This window comes from Hyperolius riggenbachi, chromosome 11, assembly GCF_040937935.1.
Source record: "Hyperolius riggenbachi isolate aHypRig1 chromosome 11, aHypRig1.pri, whole genome shotgun sequence".
Lineage (NCBI taxonomy): Eukaryota > Metazoa > Chordata > Amphibia > Anura > Hyperoliidae > Hyperolius > Hyperolius riggenbachi.
Window position 1 is genome coordinate 19,382,160 of NC_090656.1, and position 21,324 is coordinate 19,403,483.

At 44.2% G+C, this 21,324-nt stretch overlaps 1 protein-coding gene and 1 long non-coding RNA gene across 2 annotated transcripts in view; one reads left to right on the top strand and one right to left on the bottom strand.

Moving 5' to 3' along the window:
- ITFG1 (integrin alpha FG-GAP repeat containing 1) overlaps window positions 1-21,324 on the top strand; it is a 383,915-nt gene that overhangs the window by 26,978 nt on the left and 335,613 nt on the right. Inside the window, exon 3 of the mRNA XM_068261311.1 lies at window positions 17,529-17,674. Coding sequence (XP_068117412.1) covers window positions 17,529-17,674 — 146 coding nt within the window. The remainder of the gene's footprint in view (window positions 1-17,528; window positions 17,675-21,324) is intronic.
- LOC137538292 (uncharacterized) lies at window positions 9,936-16,640 on the bottom strand. The gene is made up of 3 exons (XR_011024737.1): window positions 16,629-16,640; window positions 13,789-13,855; window positions 9,936-10,613 (listed from the first exon to the last, which is right to left on the bottom strand). It is a non-coding gene; the product is annotated as an uncharacterized lncRNA (long non-coding RNA).

Sequence of the window (21,324 nt, forward strand, 5' to 3'; positions counted from 1 at the left end):
GACATATAGCAGAATGCAGTAAAGAGGCCTTGTAGTGACATATAGCAGAATGCAGCAAAGAGGTCCTGTAGTGACATATAGCAGAATACAGTAAAGAGGCCCTGTAGTGACATATAGCAGAATGCAGTAATGAGGCCCTGTAGTGACATAGTAGAATGCAGTAAAGAGGCCCTGTAGTGCCATATAGTAGAATGCAGTAAAGAGGCCCTGTGGTGACATATAGCAGAATGCAGTAAAAGAGGCCCTGTAGTGACATATAGTAGAATGCAGTAAAGAGGCCCTGTAGTGACATATAGTAGAAAGCAGTAAAGAGGCCCTGTGGTGACATATAGCAGAATGCAGTAAAGAGGCCCTGTATTGACATATAGTAGAATGCAGTAAAGAGGCCCTGTAGTGACACATAGCAGAATGCAGTAAAAAGGACCTGTAGTGACATATAGCAGAATGCGATAAAAAGGCCCTGTAGTGACATATAGCAGAATGCAGTAAAGAGGCCCTGTAGTGACATATAGTAGAATGCAGTAAAGAGGCCCTGTAGTGACATATAGTAGAAAGCAGTAAAGAGGCCCTGTGGTGACATATAGCAGAATGCAGTAAAGAGGCCCTGTAGTGACATATAGCAGAATGCAGTAAAGAAGCCTTGTAGTGACATATAGCAGAATGCAGCAAAGAGGCCCTGTAGTGCCACATAGTAGAATGCAGTAAAGAGGCCCTGTGGTGACATATAGCAGAATGCAGTAAAAGAGGCTCTGTAGTGACATATAGTAGAATGCAGTAAAGAGGCCCTGTATTGAAATATAGTAGAATGCAGTAAAGAGGCCCTGTAGTGACATATTACAGAATGCAGTAAAGAGGCCCTGTAGTGACATATAGCAGAATGCAGTAAAGAGGCCTTGTAGTGACATATAGCAGAATGCAGCAAAGAGGTCCTGTAGTGACATATAGCAGAATACAGTAAAGAGGCCCTGTAGTGACATATAGCAGAATGCAGTAATGAGGCCCTGTAGTGACATATAGCAGAATGCAGTAAAGAGGCCCTGTAGTGACGTTTAGCAAAATGCAGTAATGAGGCCCTGTAGTGACATATAGCAGAATGCAGTAAAGAGGCCCTGTAGTGACATATAGCAGAATGCAGTAAAGAGGTCCTGTAGTGGCATATAGCAGAATGCAGCAAAGAGGCCCTGTAGTGACATATAGCAGAATGCAGTAAAGAGGCCCTGTAGTGACATATAGCAGAATGCAGTAAAGAGGTCCTGTAGTGACATATAGCAGAATGCAGTAAAGAGGCCCTGTAGTGACATATAGCAGAATGCAGTAAAGAGGCCCTGTAGTGACATATAGTAGAATGCAGTAAAGAGGCCATGTAGTGACATATAGTAGAATGCAGTAAAGAGGTCCTATAGTGACATATAGTAGCATGCAGTAAAGAGGCCCTGTAGTGACATATAGCAGAATGCAGTAAAGTGGCCCTGTAGTGACATATAGTAGAATGCAGTAAAGAGGCCCTGTAGTGACATGTAGCATAATACAGTAAAGAGGCCCTGTAGTGACACATAGCAGAATGCAGTAAAGAGGCCCTGTAGTGACATATAGCAGAATGCAGTAAAGAGGCCCTGTAGTGACATATAGCAGAATGCAGTAAAGAGGCCCTGTATTGACATATAGTAGAATGCAGTAAAGAGGCCCTGTAGTGACACATAGCAGAATGCAGTAAAAAGGACCTGTAGTGACATATAGCAGAATGCGGTAAAAAGGCCCTGTAGTGACATATAGCAGAATGCAGTAAAGAGGCCCTGTAGTGACATATAGCAGAATGCTGTAAAGAGGCCCTGTAGTGACATATAGCAGAATGCAGTAAAGAGGCCCTGCAGTGACATATAGTAGAATGCAGTAAAGAGGCCCTGTAGTGACATATAGTAGAATGCAGTAAAGAGGCCCTGTAGTGACATATAGTAGAATGCAGTAAAGAGGCCCTGCAGTGCCATATAGTAGAGTGCAGTAAAGAGGCCATGTAGTGACATATAGCAGGATGCAGTAAAGAGGCCCTGTAGTGACATATAGTAGAATGCAGTAAAGCGGCCCTGCAGTGCCATATAGTAGAGTGCAGTAAAGAGGCCCTGTAGTGACATATAGCAGGATGCAGTATAGAGGCCCTGTAGTGACATATAGCAGAATGCAGTAAAGAGGCCCTGTAGTGCCATATAGTAGAGTGCAGTAAAGAGTTCCTGTAGTGACATATAGCAGAATACAGTAAAGAGGCCATGTAGTGACATATAGCAGAATGCAGTAAAGAGGTCATGTAGTGACATATAGCAGAATGCAGTAAAGAAGCCCTGTAGTGACATATAGCAGAATGCAGTAAAGAAGCCCTGTAGTGACATATAGCAGAATGCAGTAAAGAGGCCCTGTAGTGACATATAGTAGAATGCAGTAAAGAGGCCCTGTAGTGACATATAGTAGAATGCAGTAAAGAGGCCCTGTAGTGCCATATAGTAGAGTGCAGTAAAGAGACCCTGTAGTGACATATAGCAGGATGCAGTATAGAGGCCCTGTAGTGACATATAGCAGAATGCAGTAAAGAGGCCCTGTAGTGACATATAGCAGAATGCAGTAAAGAGGCCATGTAGTGACATATAGCAGAATGCAGTAAAGAGGTCCTGTAGTGACATATAGCAGAATGCAGTAAAGAGGCCCTGTAGTGACATATAGCAGAATGCGGTAAAGAAGCCCTGTAGTGACATATAGCAGAATGCAGTAAAGAGGCCCTGTAGTGACATATAGCAGAATGCAGTAAATTAATCAGGATAGGTACTTTTTATGGTAATGTTCCTGGTTTCAGCACCAGAAATACTTCCTATATCTCTATATTTTGCAGTACAGTACATTAGTATGAAGCCCCGCCCTCCCAGTGATGCTTAGCCTAGGCTAATTAGATAGGCTGAATTCTCCCTCATGGAGCATTCTGGGAGATCTGCTATATTTTATACTTGCTTCGGAACTCAGTAACCAAACATTCCGCAGAGATCACCTGACAGGACTAAAAATGCTGCCACCTGTGACAAATGTCAAAATGTAAACCGGGAAGACAAGATCTTACAATGGGCAGACGCTTACTAAATCATTTATAAGTCAATATTGTGTTAAAAAAGCAGTATTATTCAATATATTATTTTCACTACTGTTTTTCTTTAAAGAAGGATTTTCAGCCACAAAATCAAATTGTATTTATCCACTGTTCTGTGTTTATAATGTAGTCTACATGTAATCTGCATTTCAAGCATTCCAATATATTCAGAAATGTGTCTGCTGTAATGCATCTTAATACAGCCTCCATATCCCTCTCACTGCAGGTGTTCTTAACCTCCCTGGCGGTAAGCCCGTGCTGAGCACGGGCTATGCCGCCGGAAGGCACCGCTCAGGCCCCGCCGGGCCGATTTGCATAATTTTTTTTTTTTTTTTTTTTGCTGCACGCAGCTAGCACTTTGCTTGCTGCGTGTGCAATGCGATCGCCGCCACTACCTGCCGATCCGCCGCTATTCGTCGCACCGCTACATGAAAAAGAAAAAAAAGAGAGAAAAAAACGGATTTGCTGCCCCCTGGCGGATTTTTAGCAAACCGCCAGGAGGGTTTGAAGATGATCAATAGTTCTGAGTTGGTTCAGGATTATGGAAATTCTATATGCAAATGTATGCAGCTTAAAAATGGACCAATCGAATCCAACGTTGTCCACTTTGAAACTCCTTAAATATGCATATAGAACTGTAATAATACTGCATCAGCTTGGAAGGACTTGTAGCTCATTGCTGCCTATTTATAATGCCTGCAGCTCACCGTTGTGACTAAAATCCTATATTTTAGAGTGTTGCCCACCACACCAGTGCAGCAACCCAAGTTCGGACCAGTGCACACCAAAAAGCGCCAGCGTAATCGCAAACGCTCAGTGCTTTTTGAAGTGATTTTTCTAGGCATATGCCTGGCGAATTTCTAATCATGTCTGGTGATTTTTGGAGCGTTTTTTTTATATTTTGCTACAGCAGAGCTGGAACTGAACAGCTTCTGTAACAAAAACGCTAGGAAAGTGGAAAATCCACTTTCCTATACATAAAGTGGACCCAAATTAAAAATACAAGATTTCCGTAATAAAATCTATTTTCTAAATTATAATAATAAACAGCAGCCTTTTTTCAGCTGCATGATGACAAATATAAAATATTTTACATTTATTGGAGGAACCCCTCCCTTCCTTTTTATATTGCCGGGACAGAATACGGCAAACTGGTGGAGTAGGTGGTGTCCGGCAATGGAGGAATTGCTAATGGCTGCCACCAGTATAACCCTAGCTATGAAAAGAGAAGGGTGAAAAGCATGCACTGAAATGCTCATAGGCTTGAAGGAGTGTTTATTTATCTTTTGTATGTGTCAGAGTGCTGAAACTAAATATTTTGAATTAAAAAAATGTTTGGTTTTGGTCCGCTTTAAAGAGAAACTCTGACCAAGAACTGAACTGTATCCCAATCAGTAGCTGATACCCCCTTTTACATGAGAAATCTATTCCTTTTCACAAACAGACCATCAGGGGGCGCTGTATGTCTGATATTGTGGTTAAACCCCTCCCACAAGAAACTCTGTGTATGTACTCCTGGCAGTTTCCTGTCTGTGAACCTGTCTTTGCTTCTGTCTTCACAAAGGAAACAGCACTGTTGCAAATTACAGAGGCAGAAGAGTCTCAATCTTCTAACTGTAATATTAAATACGTAACGCAGGAAGAAGTAAAGGCAGGACTAAATAAATTAAAAATAGACAAGGCACCTGGCCCGGATGGCATGCATCCTCGGGTCCTAAGGGAATTAAGTTCAGTTATAGCTAAACCCCTTTATCTTATCTTTTGTGACTCTCTTGCAACTGTCAGAGTCCCAGTGGATTGGCGTACAGCCCACGTTTTCCCATTATTTAAAGAGAACCAGAGGTGAGTTTAAAGAATGTTATCTGCATACAGAGGCTGGATCTGCCTATACAGCCCAGCCTCTGTTGCTATCCCAAACCCCACTAAGGTCCCCCTGCACTCTGCAATCCCTCATAAATCACAGCCGTGCTGTGAGGCTGTGTTTACCTCTGTAGTGTCAGTCTCAGCTACTCCCCCGCCTCCTGCATAGCTCCGGTCCCTGCTCCTGTCCTTTCCCTCCAATCAGCAGGGAGGGAAGGGATGCAGGCGGGGACTGGAGTTCTGCAGGAGGCGGGGAGAGCAGCAGACTGACACTATAGAGATAAACACAGCCAGCTCTGACAAGCTGTTTGTCAGCAGCGTGGCTGTGATTTATGGAGGGATTGCAGAGTGCAGGAGGACCTTAGGGGGGTTTCGGATAGCAACAGAGGCTGGGCTGTATAGGCAGATCCAGCCTCTGTATGCAGATAATATTCTTCAAACCCACCTCGAGTTCTCTTTGAAGGGAAGGTTCAGGGACAATCTGAAAAAAATAAAAATCCCCATCCACTTATCTGGGGCTTCCTCCAGCCCGTGGCAGGCAGGAGGTGCCCTCGGCAGAAGTGCCGGGCCTTGGAGCGCAGAAGAGCCCGACCTGGCCGCCGGCCTGGCCAGGTCGGGCGCGCCACCGGAGACCACCGGGAGCCTGCGGAGCGGCGCCGAGGGCACCTCCTGCCTGCCACGGGCTGGAGGAAGCCCCAGGTAAGTGGATGGGGATTTTTATTTTTTTCAGATAGTCCCTGAACCTTCCCTTTAAGAAGGGCAACAAATCTGATCCAGGAAATTATAGACCTGTAAGCTTAACATCAGTTGTATGCAAACTATTTGACTATTTGAGGGGTTACTAAGAGATACTATACATGACTTTATAGTAGAAAATAATCTCATTTCTCAGCATCAACATGGGTTTACTAAAGACAGGTCCTGTTTGACTAACATGCTCAGCTTTTATGAGGTAGTGAATGCTAATATGGATATTGGGAATGCTGTAGATGTGATATACTTGGACTTTGCAAAGGCCTTCGACACTGTTCCCCACAGAAGTCTGGTGCAAAAGTTGAGGATGCAAGGACTGGGGAAGAGTTTCTGTGCATGGATAGAGAACTGGCTAATGGACAGAAAACAAAGAGTTGTGGTCAATGGTTTGTACTCAAAATGGGAGACTGTTAGCAGTGGGGTCCCACAGGGGTCTGTACTGTGTCCAGTGCTCTTCAATTTATTTATTAATGACCTAGTAGATGCAGTAGTGAGCAAAGTTGCTATTTTTGCAGATGATACAAAATTGTGCAGAATCATCAACTCTCAGGAAGATAGTGTCATATTGCAACAGGATCTGGATAGGATGGCTATATGGGCACATACATGGCAGATGAAATTCAATGTTGACAAATGTAAGGTCATGCATTTTGGTCGTACCAATGGTCTAGCACCATATAAAATAAATGGGATACAGTTGGGGACATCAAACTTGGAGAAGGACTTAGGAGTACTCATCGACAACAAGTTAAATAATCGTACTCAATGCCAAGCCGCTGCAGCTAAAGCGAACAAAATTTTGGGATGCATTAAAAGGGAAATAAATACTCGAGATGCTAGCATAATATTGCCCCTGTTTAACTCTCTAGTAAGGCCACATCTGGAATATGGAATTCAGTTCTGGGCACCACATTACAAAAAAGATATTGCAGTTTTAGAGCAGGTGCAGAGACGAGCTACAAAATTGATACGTGGGATGGAAGGTCTCACTTACCAAGAAAGGTTAGATAAACTGGGTTTATTTAGTCTAGAGAAAAGACGCCTTAGAGGAGATCTAATTAACATGTATAAATACATCAGAGGACAATATAATAGCTTGGCGGATGAGCTTTTTGTCCCTAGGCCTTCTCAAGGGACTAGAGGACATGATCTGCACATGGAGGAGAAACGTTTTAGCCATTTATTTAGGAAAGGGTTCTTTACAGTAAGAGTGATTAAGATGTGAAATCCATTGCCACAGGAAGTCGTTATGGCAAACTCTATACCTGCATTTTAAGGGGGCTTAGATGCTTTCCTTGCGTTGAAAGACATCCATGGCTACAATTACTAGGTTATGCCTAATGATGTTGATCCAGGTATTTTATCTGATTGCCATCTGGAGTCAGGAAGGAATTTTTCCCTTTTGGGGCTAATTGGACCATGCCTTGGGGGGGGGGGGGGGTTCCTCTGGATCAACAGGGGTATGTGGGGGACGGGCTGGAGTTGTACTTTGTACTGGTTGAACTCGATGGACGTATGTCTTTTTTCAACCAAAATAACTATGTAACTATGTAACCTTTTTGTGGGAAATAGCTGTTTACAGCTGTTTACAACTGCCAGAAAAGCATGCAGCAGCTACATCACCTGCCAGCAGTAAAAATGTCACCATGTAATAAATGGCAGAATGTAAATCAGGGATTTAAAAGATTTTACGATGGGCAAACGCTGACTAAATCATTTACACATAATTACTGTAAAAATGAAGCACTTTTTTTATTACATTATTTTCACTCAAGTTCCTCTTTAAAGAGAACCCGAGGTGGGATTTAATTATGCTAGTGGGGCACAGAGGCTGGTTGTACACACTAACACCAGCCTCTGTTGCCCCATGGTGTGCCTCCAAGACCCCCCTGCGCGCCGCTGTACCCCCCGCAGTACTGGCGACACACAGCGTGTCGCCAGCACAATGTTTACCTCTGCCTGTCTGTTAGCGCCGCTCCCCCGCCTCCTCCGCATCTGTGCTACCCGCCCGCGTCCCTTCACTCCAATCAGCGGGAGGGAAGGGACGTGGGCGGTTATCAATATGGTCAAACGTTACATGGTCTTTGGAATATCACGGTGCCTTTGAACTGTTTTAGGCTTTTTCTACCCGAGGAGCATTATTAAGAACTTTGAATTTATTGCTGCAGCAAATTGATGAGAGTGAAGCAACTACCTACGCTTCACCAAAAGTGGCTTTGCATTCTAGAGGGTGTCCAACTTCTTGCTTGTGGGGCGGGGGGGATGGTGGTGAGTGGGTGGGGTGTTGTTAGGGGGGGGGGTCCCTTGGGTGAGGTTCATTTTGGGGTCGGGGGCACATCTTTTAACATATATATATATATATATATTTTTATGTGATTGATTAGTAAAGTTTTTTGATTATACACTTTCAAGTATATTGTGGTAGTTTGTGTTCGGTCAGGTCATACCCACTTCCTCCTTTATCTCATGATGTTTTGATCCATACAATAAGTATACTGCAAACTGCGTGTCAAGATGTATAGTCCTAAATAAATCTGAGATATTTTTGCATCAAACTTTGGATGTTTGGCGTGACTGATTATTGATTTAGTCTCTTTAGAGGGCATCTTTTTCTCATGGTTTTTACAGTCATGGGATCCTCTATCTCACTAGATGTCAAAACCTGAATCCTTAATATCCTAGACGAGGATACACCCAAATTCGATAAAGTCCTCCTCACCAAAACTTTATTTGCTGCCAAGCAATGTATTGCCTTTCGAAGGTTGTCACAGATTTGCCCTACGGTCAGTGATTGGAAGGCAAAGGTTGATCGTTCACTACCATATAAAAAACTAGTTTGTCAACATAGAAAATGTCCTGATAAATACCTCAAAGTACTGTAATGTTGGTTATCTACATTATAACTATCAATGTATGACTCTCTAACTTTCACTGATTTGTTTGATTATAATTCTCCATTTCAATGCTCCTTAACCTATTTTAGTTCCTGGACATAGAAACTACGTCCAGGAACCATGCGCGCTCCCGCGGCCGATCGCGCACGTGCTTGCGCGCTCCCGGCCCGTGGTTTGTTAGCCAGGTAATCAGTGAATCGGGCTATGGTGCCCGATCACTGATTCCTCTCCCCCGCTGAAAAAGCAACATAAGCTTTGCTTTTTCTGGCTGTAGCGTCCCCCATGCGTCTCTCTAAGCGTATGTTACGCTTAAGCTGGCCACTAACGGTCCAATTTCTAGCGAAAAATCGTTCGAGCGATCAGAAATTCTGATCGGATTGGTTGTTAATAATCTCCATTGGTGGACACAATCGATTATGAACGAGTGAAAAAAATGTCGCCCGAATGAATTTTCGTCGAACGAAAATTTGGATTTTCTTGGTGGTCGTGATAGATAGGAAGCAAAGATTGGTTAGTTGATGGTGTAGTGAACGATTTTTCGTCCGATCAGAATTTCTGATCGCTCAAATGATTTTTCGCTAGAAATTGGACAGTTAGTGGCCAGCTTTAGAGTGACGTCATGTAAACAAACTTATGGCCGCCATCTTGTGGCCAAAAAGTAATACTACAACTAAAAGTAAAAAAATCAACACACATTTACATTATAAACCTATTGTTTACATCCCACCCTCCCAAAACTACCCAAATAAAATGTTTAATATGAAACAAACAAAAACATTACAATAAAAAAACAAAAACATGTAAATATTTACCTAAGGGTCTAAACTTTTTAAATATCAATGTAAAGATGAAATATTTCTATATATTTTTTATTTTAAACTTGTAAATAGTGATGGATGCAAAACGGAAAAAATGCACCTTTATTTCCAAATAAAATATTGTCGCCATACATTGTGATAGGGACATAATTTTAACGGTGTAATAACCGGGACATATGGGCAAATACGATACGTGAGTTTTAATTATGGAGGCATGTATTATTTTAAAACTATGATGGCTGAAAACTGAGAAATAATGAATTCCGTTTTTTTCTTATTCTTCCTGTTAAAATGTATTTACAGTAAAGTGGCTCTTAGCAAAATGTACCCCCCAAAGAAAGCCTAATTGGTGGCGGAAAAAACAAGATATAGATCAGTTCATTGTGATAAGTAGTGATAACGTTATAGGCTAATGAATGGGAGGTGAAGATTGCTCAAGTGAAAACGATGGAACGAGAATGGGTTAATCTATAATGTTCTCTGATTATTATTTATTTCCATTTTTTACAATATCTCTTGAATTACTACCTTTGGCATTGTGTTATGCAGTATGTGTGTAGACATTTCATGTTTCGCATTTAATGTAATGTCTTATTTTTTCAATAAACCTTTGGTTGATGAAGGAAAAAACGACGGTAATTCTATAAGATGACTGCTTCAGCCAATCTGTCATCATTGGTCTTTGCAGCTGAGCCTTTCAATTTTTATTTTGGAGTACCGCCTTGAGATCTCCGAAAAATGTCTGCTGGAACGATCTTGTTAGCTGTGGCATCTTGGCCTCCTGAGTCTGTGACATTGTATTACGTCAGGTGCGCAGCAATGATACTTCACTTTACTGAAAGATGGAGATGAAAGAGATGATCGTGGATGAGAAGCATATCCTGGCAGTGCATCCTGAGCGCTCAGTTGTCTTTTTAGTTTTTACCGTTAACATCCGTTATTTGAGCTATAAAATGAGTCACCATCCAGCAGATATTACTCCAGGGGCCTATAGGAAGAGGAATGTCTGGAGGCAATTCAAAAACAATCGGCACTTGACGTTAATATTGGAAAATGCATCTGTTCTCCCTGCGCAGGAGACTAGACTAATGTAGACACAAATAACAGCTTTTTCATCATGTGCGCTGGTACAGGTGGGAGACTGATCACCATGAAAAGGATGAACTAAAAAAAAAATACAACGGAAAAGAAAAAATGTTGTGTATATAAAACTGTCAAATTCTAGTGGTGCTTTAAAGTTTGTAAACCTTTTCAAATTTCCAATTTTTCTTTGAAGGTTAACCAATTTTGTTTACCAAACCTAAACCACAAATTATGATAAACTTATTAAATCAGAAAAGAATAATCTCCTTCAAAACAGGAAATGCACTCCTACATAAGTGAAGAGTCTTGTGTCCTCCCAAAAAACATCGGAAACTCAACTAGATGTAGCTAGTCACCTTCATTTTATATCAAGCTAATTGGCTTCCATCTGTGATCAGTTGTAATCATTGAGTCTAGTCCTGCATAAAAAAACAGCTATTCTTGGAACATTTCAGTGCTTGTCAGTGCAACTGAAAGCAAGCTATCAACTGATGGTTGCAAGTCATGAGTTGGATACAGAAATATTTCAAAGGCTTTATCGATTCCTAGGAGCACAGTAAAGTTTCTAATTAAGAACTCAAAAGTGTTTGGCACCACTAGGACCCTTACCAGATTAGACTGTCTCTACAAACTGGACGAAAGAGTAAACTCCTTCAGAGAGGCTATCAACTGGAATATACTATACTAAGCCCGGTCCCACTGAGCGGATCAACAACTGATCCGTAAAACGGGTCAGTTTTTCATAGGCAGCAGTTTTTGATTTTTGACCCTCGGTTCCGTGAGTGTGCGGTCAATGTAAAGGTGGCCATACATTAGAACGATTATGGGCAGATTCGACCAAGAGACAAATTTTATCTCTAATCGAATCTGATTAGAGATAAATTTGTCACTAGTCAAATCTGCCCATACACTACAGGCCGATTCCCGTCCGATTTCAGCATGAAATCATCAGAGACAGGGAATCGCCTGAGCCGCCGCGTCCGCCCCGCCGCTCCCCCGAAACGTATAAATGTCTGTAGTGTGTTCATTTATACATTACCTGTCCTGTAGCAGCTTCCGCACGGTGTCGGTCCGTGTCGCCGGGTAACTGCCGCATACACGCTAGCGGCGCATAGAGTCTGACGTCAGTTGCTATGTGCCGCCAGCGTGTATGCTGAACCCGGCGAGATGGACGGAGACCACGTGGAGGCCGACACCGGACAGGTAATGTATAAATGCACTACATACATTTATACATTGCAGGGGTTTTGTCTTCTCGTTCGCAATTCGGCCGCCATACCGCCGCGCACCCGACCAACCAACTTTGGGCCGAAATTTTCCAGCATGTGCGATCGACCGTGTGGCCAATTTCCGTCCCGAAATTGGTCGCTTTGTCAGTCGGGCATGCACTTGGCGGCACCAATTTTCATCCAATTCAATTATAATAATCGAATCGGATGGTCGATTGGTTGGTTGGTCGGCTAATGTATGGCCCCCTTTACTGATGCGTCAATCCATAAAATCGCTGCAGAACGAAATTTGCGGTCCATTTGGTGTAACGCTGAACGGATCCGTTATAGCAGCACTGTGAATGGATCCTTTTGATTAAAATGGGGTCTGTTCAGCTCTGTTAAGATCCAGTCCATTTAGCTAAATGGACAGTTTTTAAGTCTAATGTGATGCTAAGGCCTAAAGGTGTTTTCTGTGTTACAGCTTACTGCTCTTGACTAAGTCTCCTCTTGTGAGTGTATTAGATGAATTTTAAAGTTTGTTTTACATTAAACAGTTTTACGCTATGAGGTGTCATTTTAGTTGATAGAATACGTGGTGAGCTGATCCAGTTGGAGTAAGCTGACTTTGTTGGCGTTACCCCCAAAGCGCTTAATCCTACCTCTGGAGAATTGTGGATGACTGCTGGGTGAGTGCGGACATTGTGGGGGAATGTCAGGGTGCTCACCAGAGGTGTTGCAGTAACCCTAGTCTCACGGCCTATCTAGCCATAGTATATATGGAGGTGGTGGATTGTATACTCTAATTAAATTACGCTATTGGTCTCTTTTGTTTCTTTTCTACATATGTTGTGTTGGCCCTATGAGAATAAAGTGAAGAGGAACCTGGATATCCGCACCTTGACATAAAGAGGACTTAATACCTGTCTGTCAATGTATAGTAGGTTCCAATACTTATTTCTCAAAGAGAGGCTCTGAGCACTACTCACTGTTGTATGTTTGGACTCAGAAACAAATTGATTGGAACTGTACATCAAGCAATTGACAATCCATCATTAGGGATGGCCCTGCTTAGGAGAACTCATGGAGAAGCATGTGATCAGTTTGATCAGCTGATAGATTTGTAAGAATCTGATTTGCTGGTCCTGATCATGTGTTAATCCAGGAAGTCATCACAGCAAATCAGAGCTTTACAAATCTATCAGCTGATCAAACTGATCACATGCTTCTCCATGAGTTCTAATCAGGGCTGTCCCTATCCATCACACACCATACAATTCTTGATAAAGTTGAACTGAAATTTCCAACATGTCCAATCTTCAAAAAAAATGGAAAATTCGATCGGATTTATCAATTGAAAACAAAGAAAAGCTCTCAATTTTCCGGGACAACAGATCGAAATTATCGAACTGGTGAAAAATGTGATCTTTTTATTGTATGGTGTGTGGCCACCTTTAGAAGAACGTGTAGGGCAAAGGCTGTGTGCACGGGACAACAGTATCACAGGAGCTTGAAAAATGTAGCTCATATGGTAGGGAGACAAGAGAAAAGCCAGTCCTTTAGGGCCTTTTACACTGGTGCACCGATCTACTGCGTGGATATACTGATGTTCTTGCGCGACCTCTGCAGCGACCCAGAAGTTATGTAAGTCTATGGCGACGCAGGGTTTGCCAAAATGTTGGCATTGCAGCGCACATACGCGGAAGTGTATTTTTACAGTACGCTTCCGTGCACTTCAGTATTTCCCAAACAGGAAGTCACTGCAAGTGAGCATCCTGTTTGGATCGGAGCCAGAAGGGAATTGTTACATATTAAGGCGGTAATCCTCTAAGGCCTGTTGCGTGCAGCACCGCACCACAACGCTGCCACCAAACCATTCCCTGAAGCCAGCCTTAGAAAGGCTACATTTTATTTATTCAGCTTTGCCAAAATGCTCCTTTAATTTTAAGGCCAAATAGGTGAAGGTGTTCTAGGTAGATGAGATCAAAATGAAATTATTTCTTCTGCACAGAAAATATTGTATGTAGTAGAAAGCCATTAAAGCTCACCATCAAAGGAACGCCATACTTTCAGTACTTGCTGGCGGTGGTAGCATTCTGTTCTGGTGATGACTGCCTGCAGCAGGGAAAAGGGGGGCGGTTGTTTGGTGAGAAGGAAAAAAAATTGGGCAAATTACAATCAGGTACTTAGGGAAAACTTGCTGCTATAATGACAGGAACTAGCAGAACCTGTTGACCCATGCACTAGTGGTAGACGTGGGCTCTCTCGGGGTATGAGATCTAATTGGCTACAGGTCTTCACCAGAGCAACCAGCAATAAGTGATGGGCTACCACCTCAAGTGGTCAATGGACTGTCTTGCTGCCTAAAAGCCACCAGGTCATGGATACCCCCTGGATAGCTCTGCAGTGATGGAGAGAATGAGGACCGCCAGGGAGGACAATCGAGCTACAGGCCAATTGTTTGAGTTCAAGCAAGGTCAGAATATTTAGCTGGGTCACAACAGAAATACTATCAAAGTAAATGCTAGGAGTAGGACTAGCTAAGGCCAGTATACAGCTGGGGACTGCTACCAGTCTTGACCTTAAAGTGGTCTGAAACTCTGACATAACATTCAGTAAAAATGTGTTTTCCTGCTTTTTATTAGTCATACAGTTATCATATTTGCTTTTGTGCACAAGTAATATTGTCTGTTTACAAATTACAAGTTTCCAAAGTGTAGTTTATCTTGCCCTGAAAGCTGGTATTACATTTTATTTAATCTGATTTTTAATATATATTAACATCTTCTAATTAGCTGTTCTGAGCTGTCTGTGTGCTTGAAGCACAGAGAGCTTCACAGTGAGCTCCATTTCACTTTTTACACTGTGTTTACATACATGTATCAACATTGGAATGCAAACAAAGATACTGTTATCTCCAGTTTGGATGCGGATTTGAAGCTGAATAGCAGGACAAAGTGCTTTGTTTAATCATTTAAGTGATGTTCTGCCAAAAATAATTTTCGGGATAGTAGCTTTCAAGCGTTGAGGAATCTTTTAGAGCAAGGTAGAAATGCTGGCTTTCATGCTGGGAATACACGGCTCGATTTTGAGCCATTAAGGTGGCTCGATTGGTAATTTCCGACATGTCTAATCTCCGGCCCGATCATTTTGCCGCTCGAATCCGCATAGATGACAATGGAAAAAGATAAGAAAAACGAGCAGAAGATAAGAGAATCGCCCGCGGAAGTCGAGCGGCGAAATGATCGAGCGGAAAATCGAGCCGTGTATTTCCAGCATCAGACCACTTTACATAGAGAAAGCCAACAAAATGACAAAAAAGTAATTACTTCACAATTGTTCATGTCAATATGACAGCTCTGCACGAGTGCGCAATCACCCATGCGGGGAATTATACGGGCATTTACCTTTTCATATTTGCCTGCAAACACTCATGCACCATAAGGTGCCGGAAGATGCCAGGCAAACATGTAGCCGGTGAGTCCTGACTACTGCTCTCTGACAGAAAGTTGAGTAACAAAGGTTCACTGTCCAACATGATAATGAGCTGAAGCGCTGAGCAAAACTGACCACACAGTGGGTGGAAGAGAAAACATGAATGTTCTTGTGTAGCCTAATCAGAGTCCAGAACTAAACCCTACAGAAAGTCTGTGGAACAACCAGGGCTGTGGAGTCGGAGTCGGGGCAATTTTGGGCACCCGGAGTCGTAGTTGGAGTCGGAGTCGTGGTTTCAGAAACTGAGGAGTCGGAGTCGCATGATTTTTGTACAAAATCCACAGCCCTGTTAAGTATTAGACTAAGGAGTCGGAGTCTGAGCAAATTTGGGTACCCGGAGTCGGAGTTGGAGTCTGAGTCGGAGTCGTGGTTTCAGAAACTGAGGAGTCGGAAGATTTTTGTACCGACTCCACAGCCCTGGGAACAACTTGAGGATTGTGGTCCACCAAAGGTTACCATTCTAAAGTTGGTAAAGGACACCCAAGGTGAAAACTAATTAAATAAACAATTGTATCTCTTTTCCTTCTTCCAAAAATGACTTTTTAAGATATTTTACAGTTTTATTTTATACCGTATTTAAATCTACTTTTCAATGTTTTATTGATTTTGCTCAATGACACATTAATTGAAGTATGCCAGAGCTAAAATCTATGAACTATAATCTATAATCTTTTTATCCTCTAAGAAGTCATTTTCTGCAAGGAAAGTGTTTTATAGTTGTAATTTCTTATCACTGAGGCCCCATTTACACTTAATCAGTTGGTATGCGGTTTTTTTTTTTCCTTCTCCATAGCCGTACATTGCGAAACAGATTTCAGTTAAAACGCGTTAAAGAGACTCTGTAACATTCAAAACATCCCCTGGGGGGTACTCACCTCGGGTGGGGGAAGCCTCCGGATCCTAATGAGGCTTCCCACGCCGTCCTCTGTCCCACGGGGGTCTCTCCGCAGCCCTCCGAACAGCCGGCGACTGTGCCGACTGTCATTTCAATATTTACCTTTGCTGGCTCCAGCGGGGGCGCTGTGGCGGCTTTCCATTCCGAACTACACGGAAATACCCGATCTCATTCGGGTCCGCTCTACTGCGCAGGCGCAGGAAACTTGCGCCTGCGCAGTAGAGCGGACCCGACGGCGATCGGGTATTTCCGTGTAGTTCGGAGCCGACAGCCGTCAGAGCGCCTGCGCAGGAGCCAGGAAGGTAAATAATGACGTCACCGCTGCCCGGACTCCACGGAGGGCTGCAGCGAGACCCCTGACGGATGGAGGACGGCGTGGGAAGCCTCATTAGGATCCGGAGGCTTCCCCCACCCGAGGTGAGTACCCCCCAGGGGATATTTTTATGTTACAGTTCCTCTTTAAGTGTGAAAGGTGCCATAGGAAAACATGGGACTTACTTTGAAAATCAGTTGTCCTTTCAGTTATAACTGAGAGCAACTGCTTAAAGAGACACTGAAGCGAGTAAAAAACTCGCTTCTTCTCTTATATTCAGCAGGGGCATGTGTGCCCCTGCTAAACCGCCGCTATCGCGCCGCACAACGGGGGTCCCTTACCCCCCAATCCCCCCCCCTGCAAAATCAACGACCAAATTGGTCGTAGATTTTGCTGCTCCTAGAGGCAGCCCTGCCTCACAGCGCATCTATCAGCGGCGCATCGCCGCCTCTCCCCCGCCCCTCTCAGTGAAGGAAGACTGAGAGGGGCGGGGGAGAGGCGGAGATACACGCTGGCAGACGCGCGTGAGGCAGGGCTATAGCCGTTAGCCCTGCCTCAATGCGGAAGAGATCCCCGGCGAGGACTTAGGGGATTTGGGGGGTAAGGGACCCCGTTGTGCGGCGCGATAGCGGCGGTTTAGCGGGGGCACACATGCCCCTGCTGAATATAAGAGAAGAAGCGAGTTTTATACTCGCTTCAGATTCTCTTTAAGTGTAAACAGGGCCTTAGAGTCGCACTGTAATCTGACCCAGTCCTGACTCAGACAGGAACTGCGACTTACATACCTGATGTTTAACTCTTTCAGACAGAGAAAGAAAGAAAGGAGCACAGCCTAGTTATTTGTGTGCTCAGCACTGTACATACACATGTCTATCTCATCATGTCACGTCACCTCCGTTGTCCTTTAACAGAATTAAGGTTGTAAATAAAATTCAAAACCTTGTTCCACAAAACTCTGACCATACTTGTATTTATTAGCAAGTCTCGTTCTTCTCCCTGTATTAAACTTACTGTATAGCTGCCCAGATTTATTCTATGTTTATCTTTAGTGTGTGTGTAGAAGTGAACTTTGTTTTGCATTGCAGGAGTGAAGATGTGGTCATCACCAGTGTGGTCCCCGGAGATTACAATGGGGATTCTCAGATGGACGTTCTGCTGACCACCATACCCAAGGCAGGAACAGCGTCTCAGCTGTCAATCGTTATCTACTATGGCCACAACCAGACGCTCAGTAAGTTCTGCTTCTCGGTAAAAGCGATTGGCCAATTTTAATCAAAAGTGTGTACCAAGCTCAAACTTACAAGACTGCAGAGCTGTAGCAGTGGTGCTGACCAGTAATCTCTCAGCAGCATAGAGAGAAGATGGGTGGGATCTGGTGATATGGGCCCAGAGACTGGCTGGTGTCCTCTGCCATCTCCTCCCTAACTACCTTTACATGGGCGATGAATGGGACTAGGGGAGGAGTTAGGATGGCTCACTCTGACAAGCAGCATCTGACTTGGGCACGGGAAGGATTGACCACAAATCTCTCAGCAGCATAGAGAGAAGGTGGGTGGGATCTGGTGATCTGGGCCGCAGAGACTGGCTGGTGTCTTTTGCCAGCTCCTCCCTGACTACCTTACATGGGCGATGAATGGGACTAGTGGAGGAGTTAGGATGGCTCATCCTGACGAGCAGCATCTGACTTTGGCACGGGAAGGAAGGTGTAGGTGTAATGCTCAAATGCTCTGCTCTGTGTAACGATCGGTGTAACACAGAGAGGATCTGATTACCGGTGATCTGCAGTATCACTGGAAATACAGGTATATACCTGATCATTGATGATCTGCAGTATCACCGATAATCAGATATACAAGCTAACCTCTGGACACCTGAGTAGAGTGTTTGGTGCAAACAGTAATAATGAGAGGACTGGGCCTCAGCGCAGTAAGGAGTACTGCTCAATTCCTTCTCGACTCTCCCGGAGGGAGGAGTCAGGCTGAGAGAAGGAATGACAGAACAAGAGTGACACTCAAGTGGGAGTGTCACTATCAGGACTGGGAACCGCCACTAACAGTAAGGTCGGTTCTCGAGGTCGGACAAGCCAGGTCGTAAACACACGGACAGATAAAGTACAGATTCAGAAGGCAGAGGCGAAGTCTAAAGTACAGGCAGGATTCGGCAACAGGGTATCAGAAATATCGAGGTACAAGATCAGAAGGCAGATGCAGAGTCTAAGGACGAGCCGGGGTTCGGCAACAGAGTATCAGAATGACAAAGTACAGGATCAGAATTCAGGAGAATAGTCAGGCAGGCAGAAGGTCATAACAGATAATCACAATCAAACTAGTACTTTAGACTATCAACAGAATCTAGCTAAGTGTAGGATTACAGCTCCAGCTGGTCCCGGCACACTTTCGGATCTGACTCAGGTCTGCGTGTTACCACGTAGTGATCACAACGCCAGACAACCAGCAACTGAACACCCAGCAGTATATATACCAGAACACTCTCCAGGCCCCTCCCTAACTGCTGGACCAATGAGAGGTGTAAAATTTGTCAGCTGACCGACCTGGTCAGCTGACTCACTTCTGGCTGTTATATAAGCTCTGCCTCTGTGCGCGCGCGCGTCACTCTGAATCTTGGTGGACTATCAGTCCCAGCCACACCAGTACTGTTTTGCAATGTATCCAGTGAACCGAGCGTGGGAGCCGCCGCACCGCTCACTACATCAGCGGCGGCTTCCCCATGCTCAACCCTTTTGCCAGGGACACTGCCATGCGGCAAGTTCGCCGCCTCCAATGTGGATTCCGCCGTTCCCAATGCGGATTCCGCCGTTCTGCCTATGCGGCGTTTTTTCCGCGTTGTGACGCCATGCTGGACGCGGAAACAGCTGCCTCACCTTGAGAGACGGCGGCTTTTCCGCGTTTCTTCACACTCTGTATCCTCCATTCTCTCCCTAGAGTGTAATATCTTCTGCTTCCGTTGCTTTTTATTATTGGTATATGTTGTCATTTTTTACATAGGAGTTGTTCTGCAGGTCTGTTGGTATTTTTTAAACTGCGAAGCTCATATATAACGTTGACCATATGAGCTGGAGGCCACATTGTCCATTTATGAGGTCAAACGTTGCCTGACTGCAAACTTATTTTTAGTGTGAGACTTAAACTTGTGTCCATCGGAGGCACGATTTCTGCAGCAAGTAATCTATTAGCGATGCGTGCTCGAGGCTCATTGACCCGACTTCACTCCACTCTCAGCCTTGTTTTCTGAGCTTGATGGCCTCAATAGGCAGACACATAAATAGATCGGAGCTGGTGGAGGGTGTTCAATGTTCTGTTCTTCAGAAGTTCTTTTTAGTTGTTATAAAGAGGAAGGAAATAAGTACAAATTCTGTCAGGGCAGCTGATGTAATCTCTGGGATGTTAAAGTGTAACTGCAGTGATAAATGGCCGTTTCCAAATTTATGTGGTTATGCTGCAATATATTTTCTGCTTCTGAAATCAGATTGGGCACCTCAATGTCCCCTGATGCCTTCATACAGCAGGATGGACAAGTGCTGAGCATTCTCGCAGTGCTGGGTTCAGCTCCCAACCAGGACTCTATCTGCTTGGATTTTGTATAAGGTCGCATTCACAGGGGGATGTTGCAATTTAATGCGACATTAAAGTCGCAACGGGTCTGCATTAAGAGGTAACGCGCTGCAAGCAGTGAGTTACCACAACGCAACATTTTTCAACAAGACTTTGATGTTGCACTGTGAAAGGCCCATTGAATTATCATTGTAGTGTGGTAAGCTGCGTTATAAGATTTTATAACGCAGGTACGCAACGTGGCATTTTTAATGCGACTTAAATGTATATTTTTCAGATGTTTGTATTGGTGATACTGGTAGGTTAGTTTAGTAAACACACCGTTCGTATACACACTGGGAAAAAACAGTGACATCAGTGTACTTTGAAATGCAGTATGGTAGATGTCAGCACTGTGTAAAATCATAGTATTGTATCAGCTTGCACACAGGCTTAGTTAATACTCACTAGCAACTTTCTGCTCAACTTCTACTTCCCTGCTCCATTCTGCTCCTGCTAAACCCTCCACCTGTATATGAATTTCCAGCCACTCCCTGCTCCACTCTGCCCCTGCCTACTCTACATTCCTCTTTCTTTCCAGCCAATACCTGCTCTGCTACTGCTTCCCTGCTCTACTCTGCCTCTGCTAATTCCACTTTCCTCTTTCTGTCCAGTCACTTCCTGCTCTGCTACTGCTTCCCTGCTCCACTCTGCCCCTGCTAACTCCACCTTCCTCTTTCTTTCCAGCCACTTCCTGCTCTGCTACTGCTTCCCTGCTCCACTCTGCCTCTGCTAACTCCACCTTCCTCTTTCTTTCTAGTCACTTCCTGCTCTGCTACTGCTTCCCTGCTCCACGCTGCCTCTGCTAATTACACTTCCCTCTTCCTTTCCAGTCACTTCCTGCTCTGCTACGGCTTCCCTGCTCCACTCTGCCTCTGCTAATTCCACTTTCCTCTTTCTTTCCAGCCACTTCCTGCTCTGCTACTGCTTCCCTGCTCCTCTCTGCCTCTGCTAATTCCACTTTCCTCTTTCTTTCCAGTCACTTCCTGCTCTGCTACTGCTTCCCTGCTCCACTCTGCCTCTGCTAATTCCACTTTCCTCTTTCTTTCCAGTCACTTCCTGCTCTGCTACTGCTTCCCTGTTCTACTCTGCCTCTGCTGATTCCACTTTCCTCTTTCTTTCCAGTCACTTCCTGCTCTGCTACTGCTTCCCTGCTCCACTCTGCCTCTGCTAATTCCACTTTCCTCTTTCTTTCCAGTCACTTCCTGCTCTGCTACTGCTTCCCTGCTCCACTCTGCCCCTGCTAACTCCACCTTCCTCTTTCTTTCCA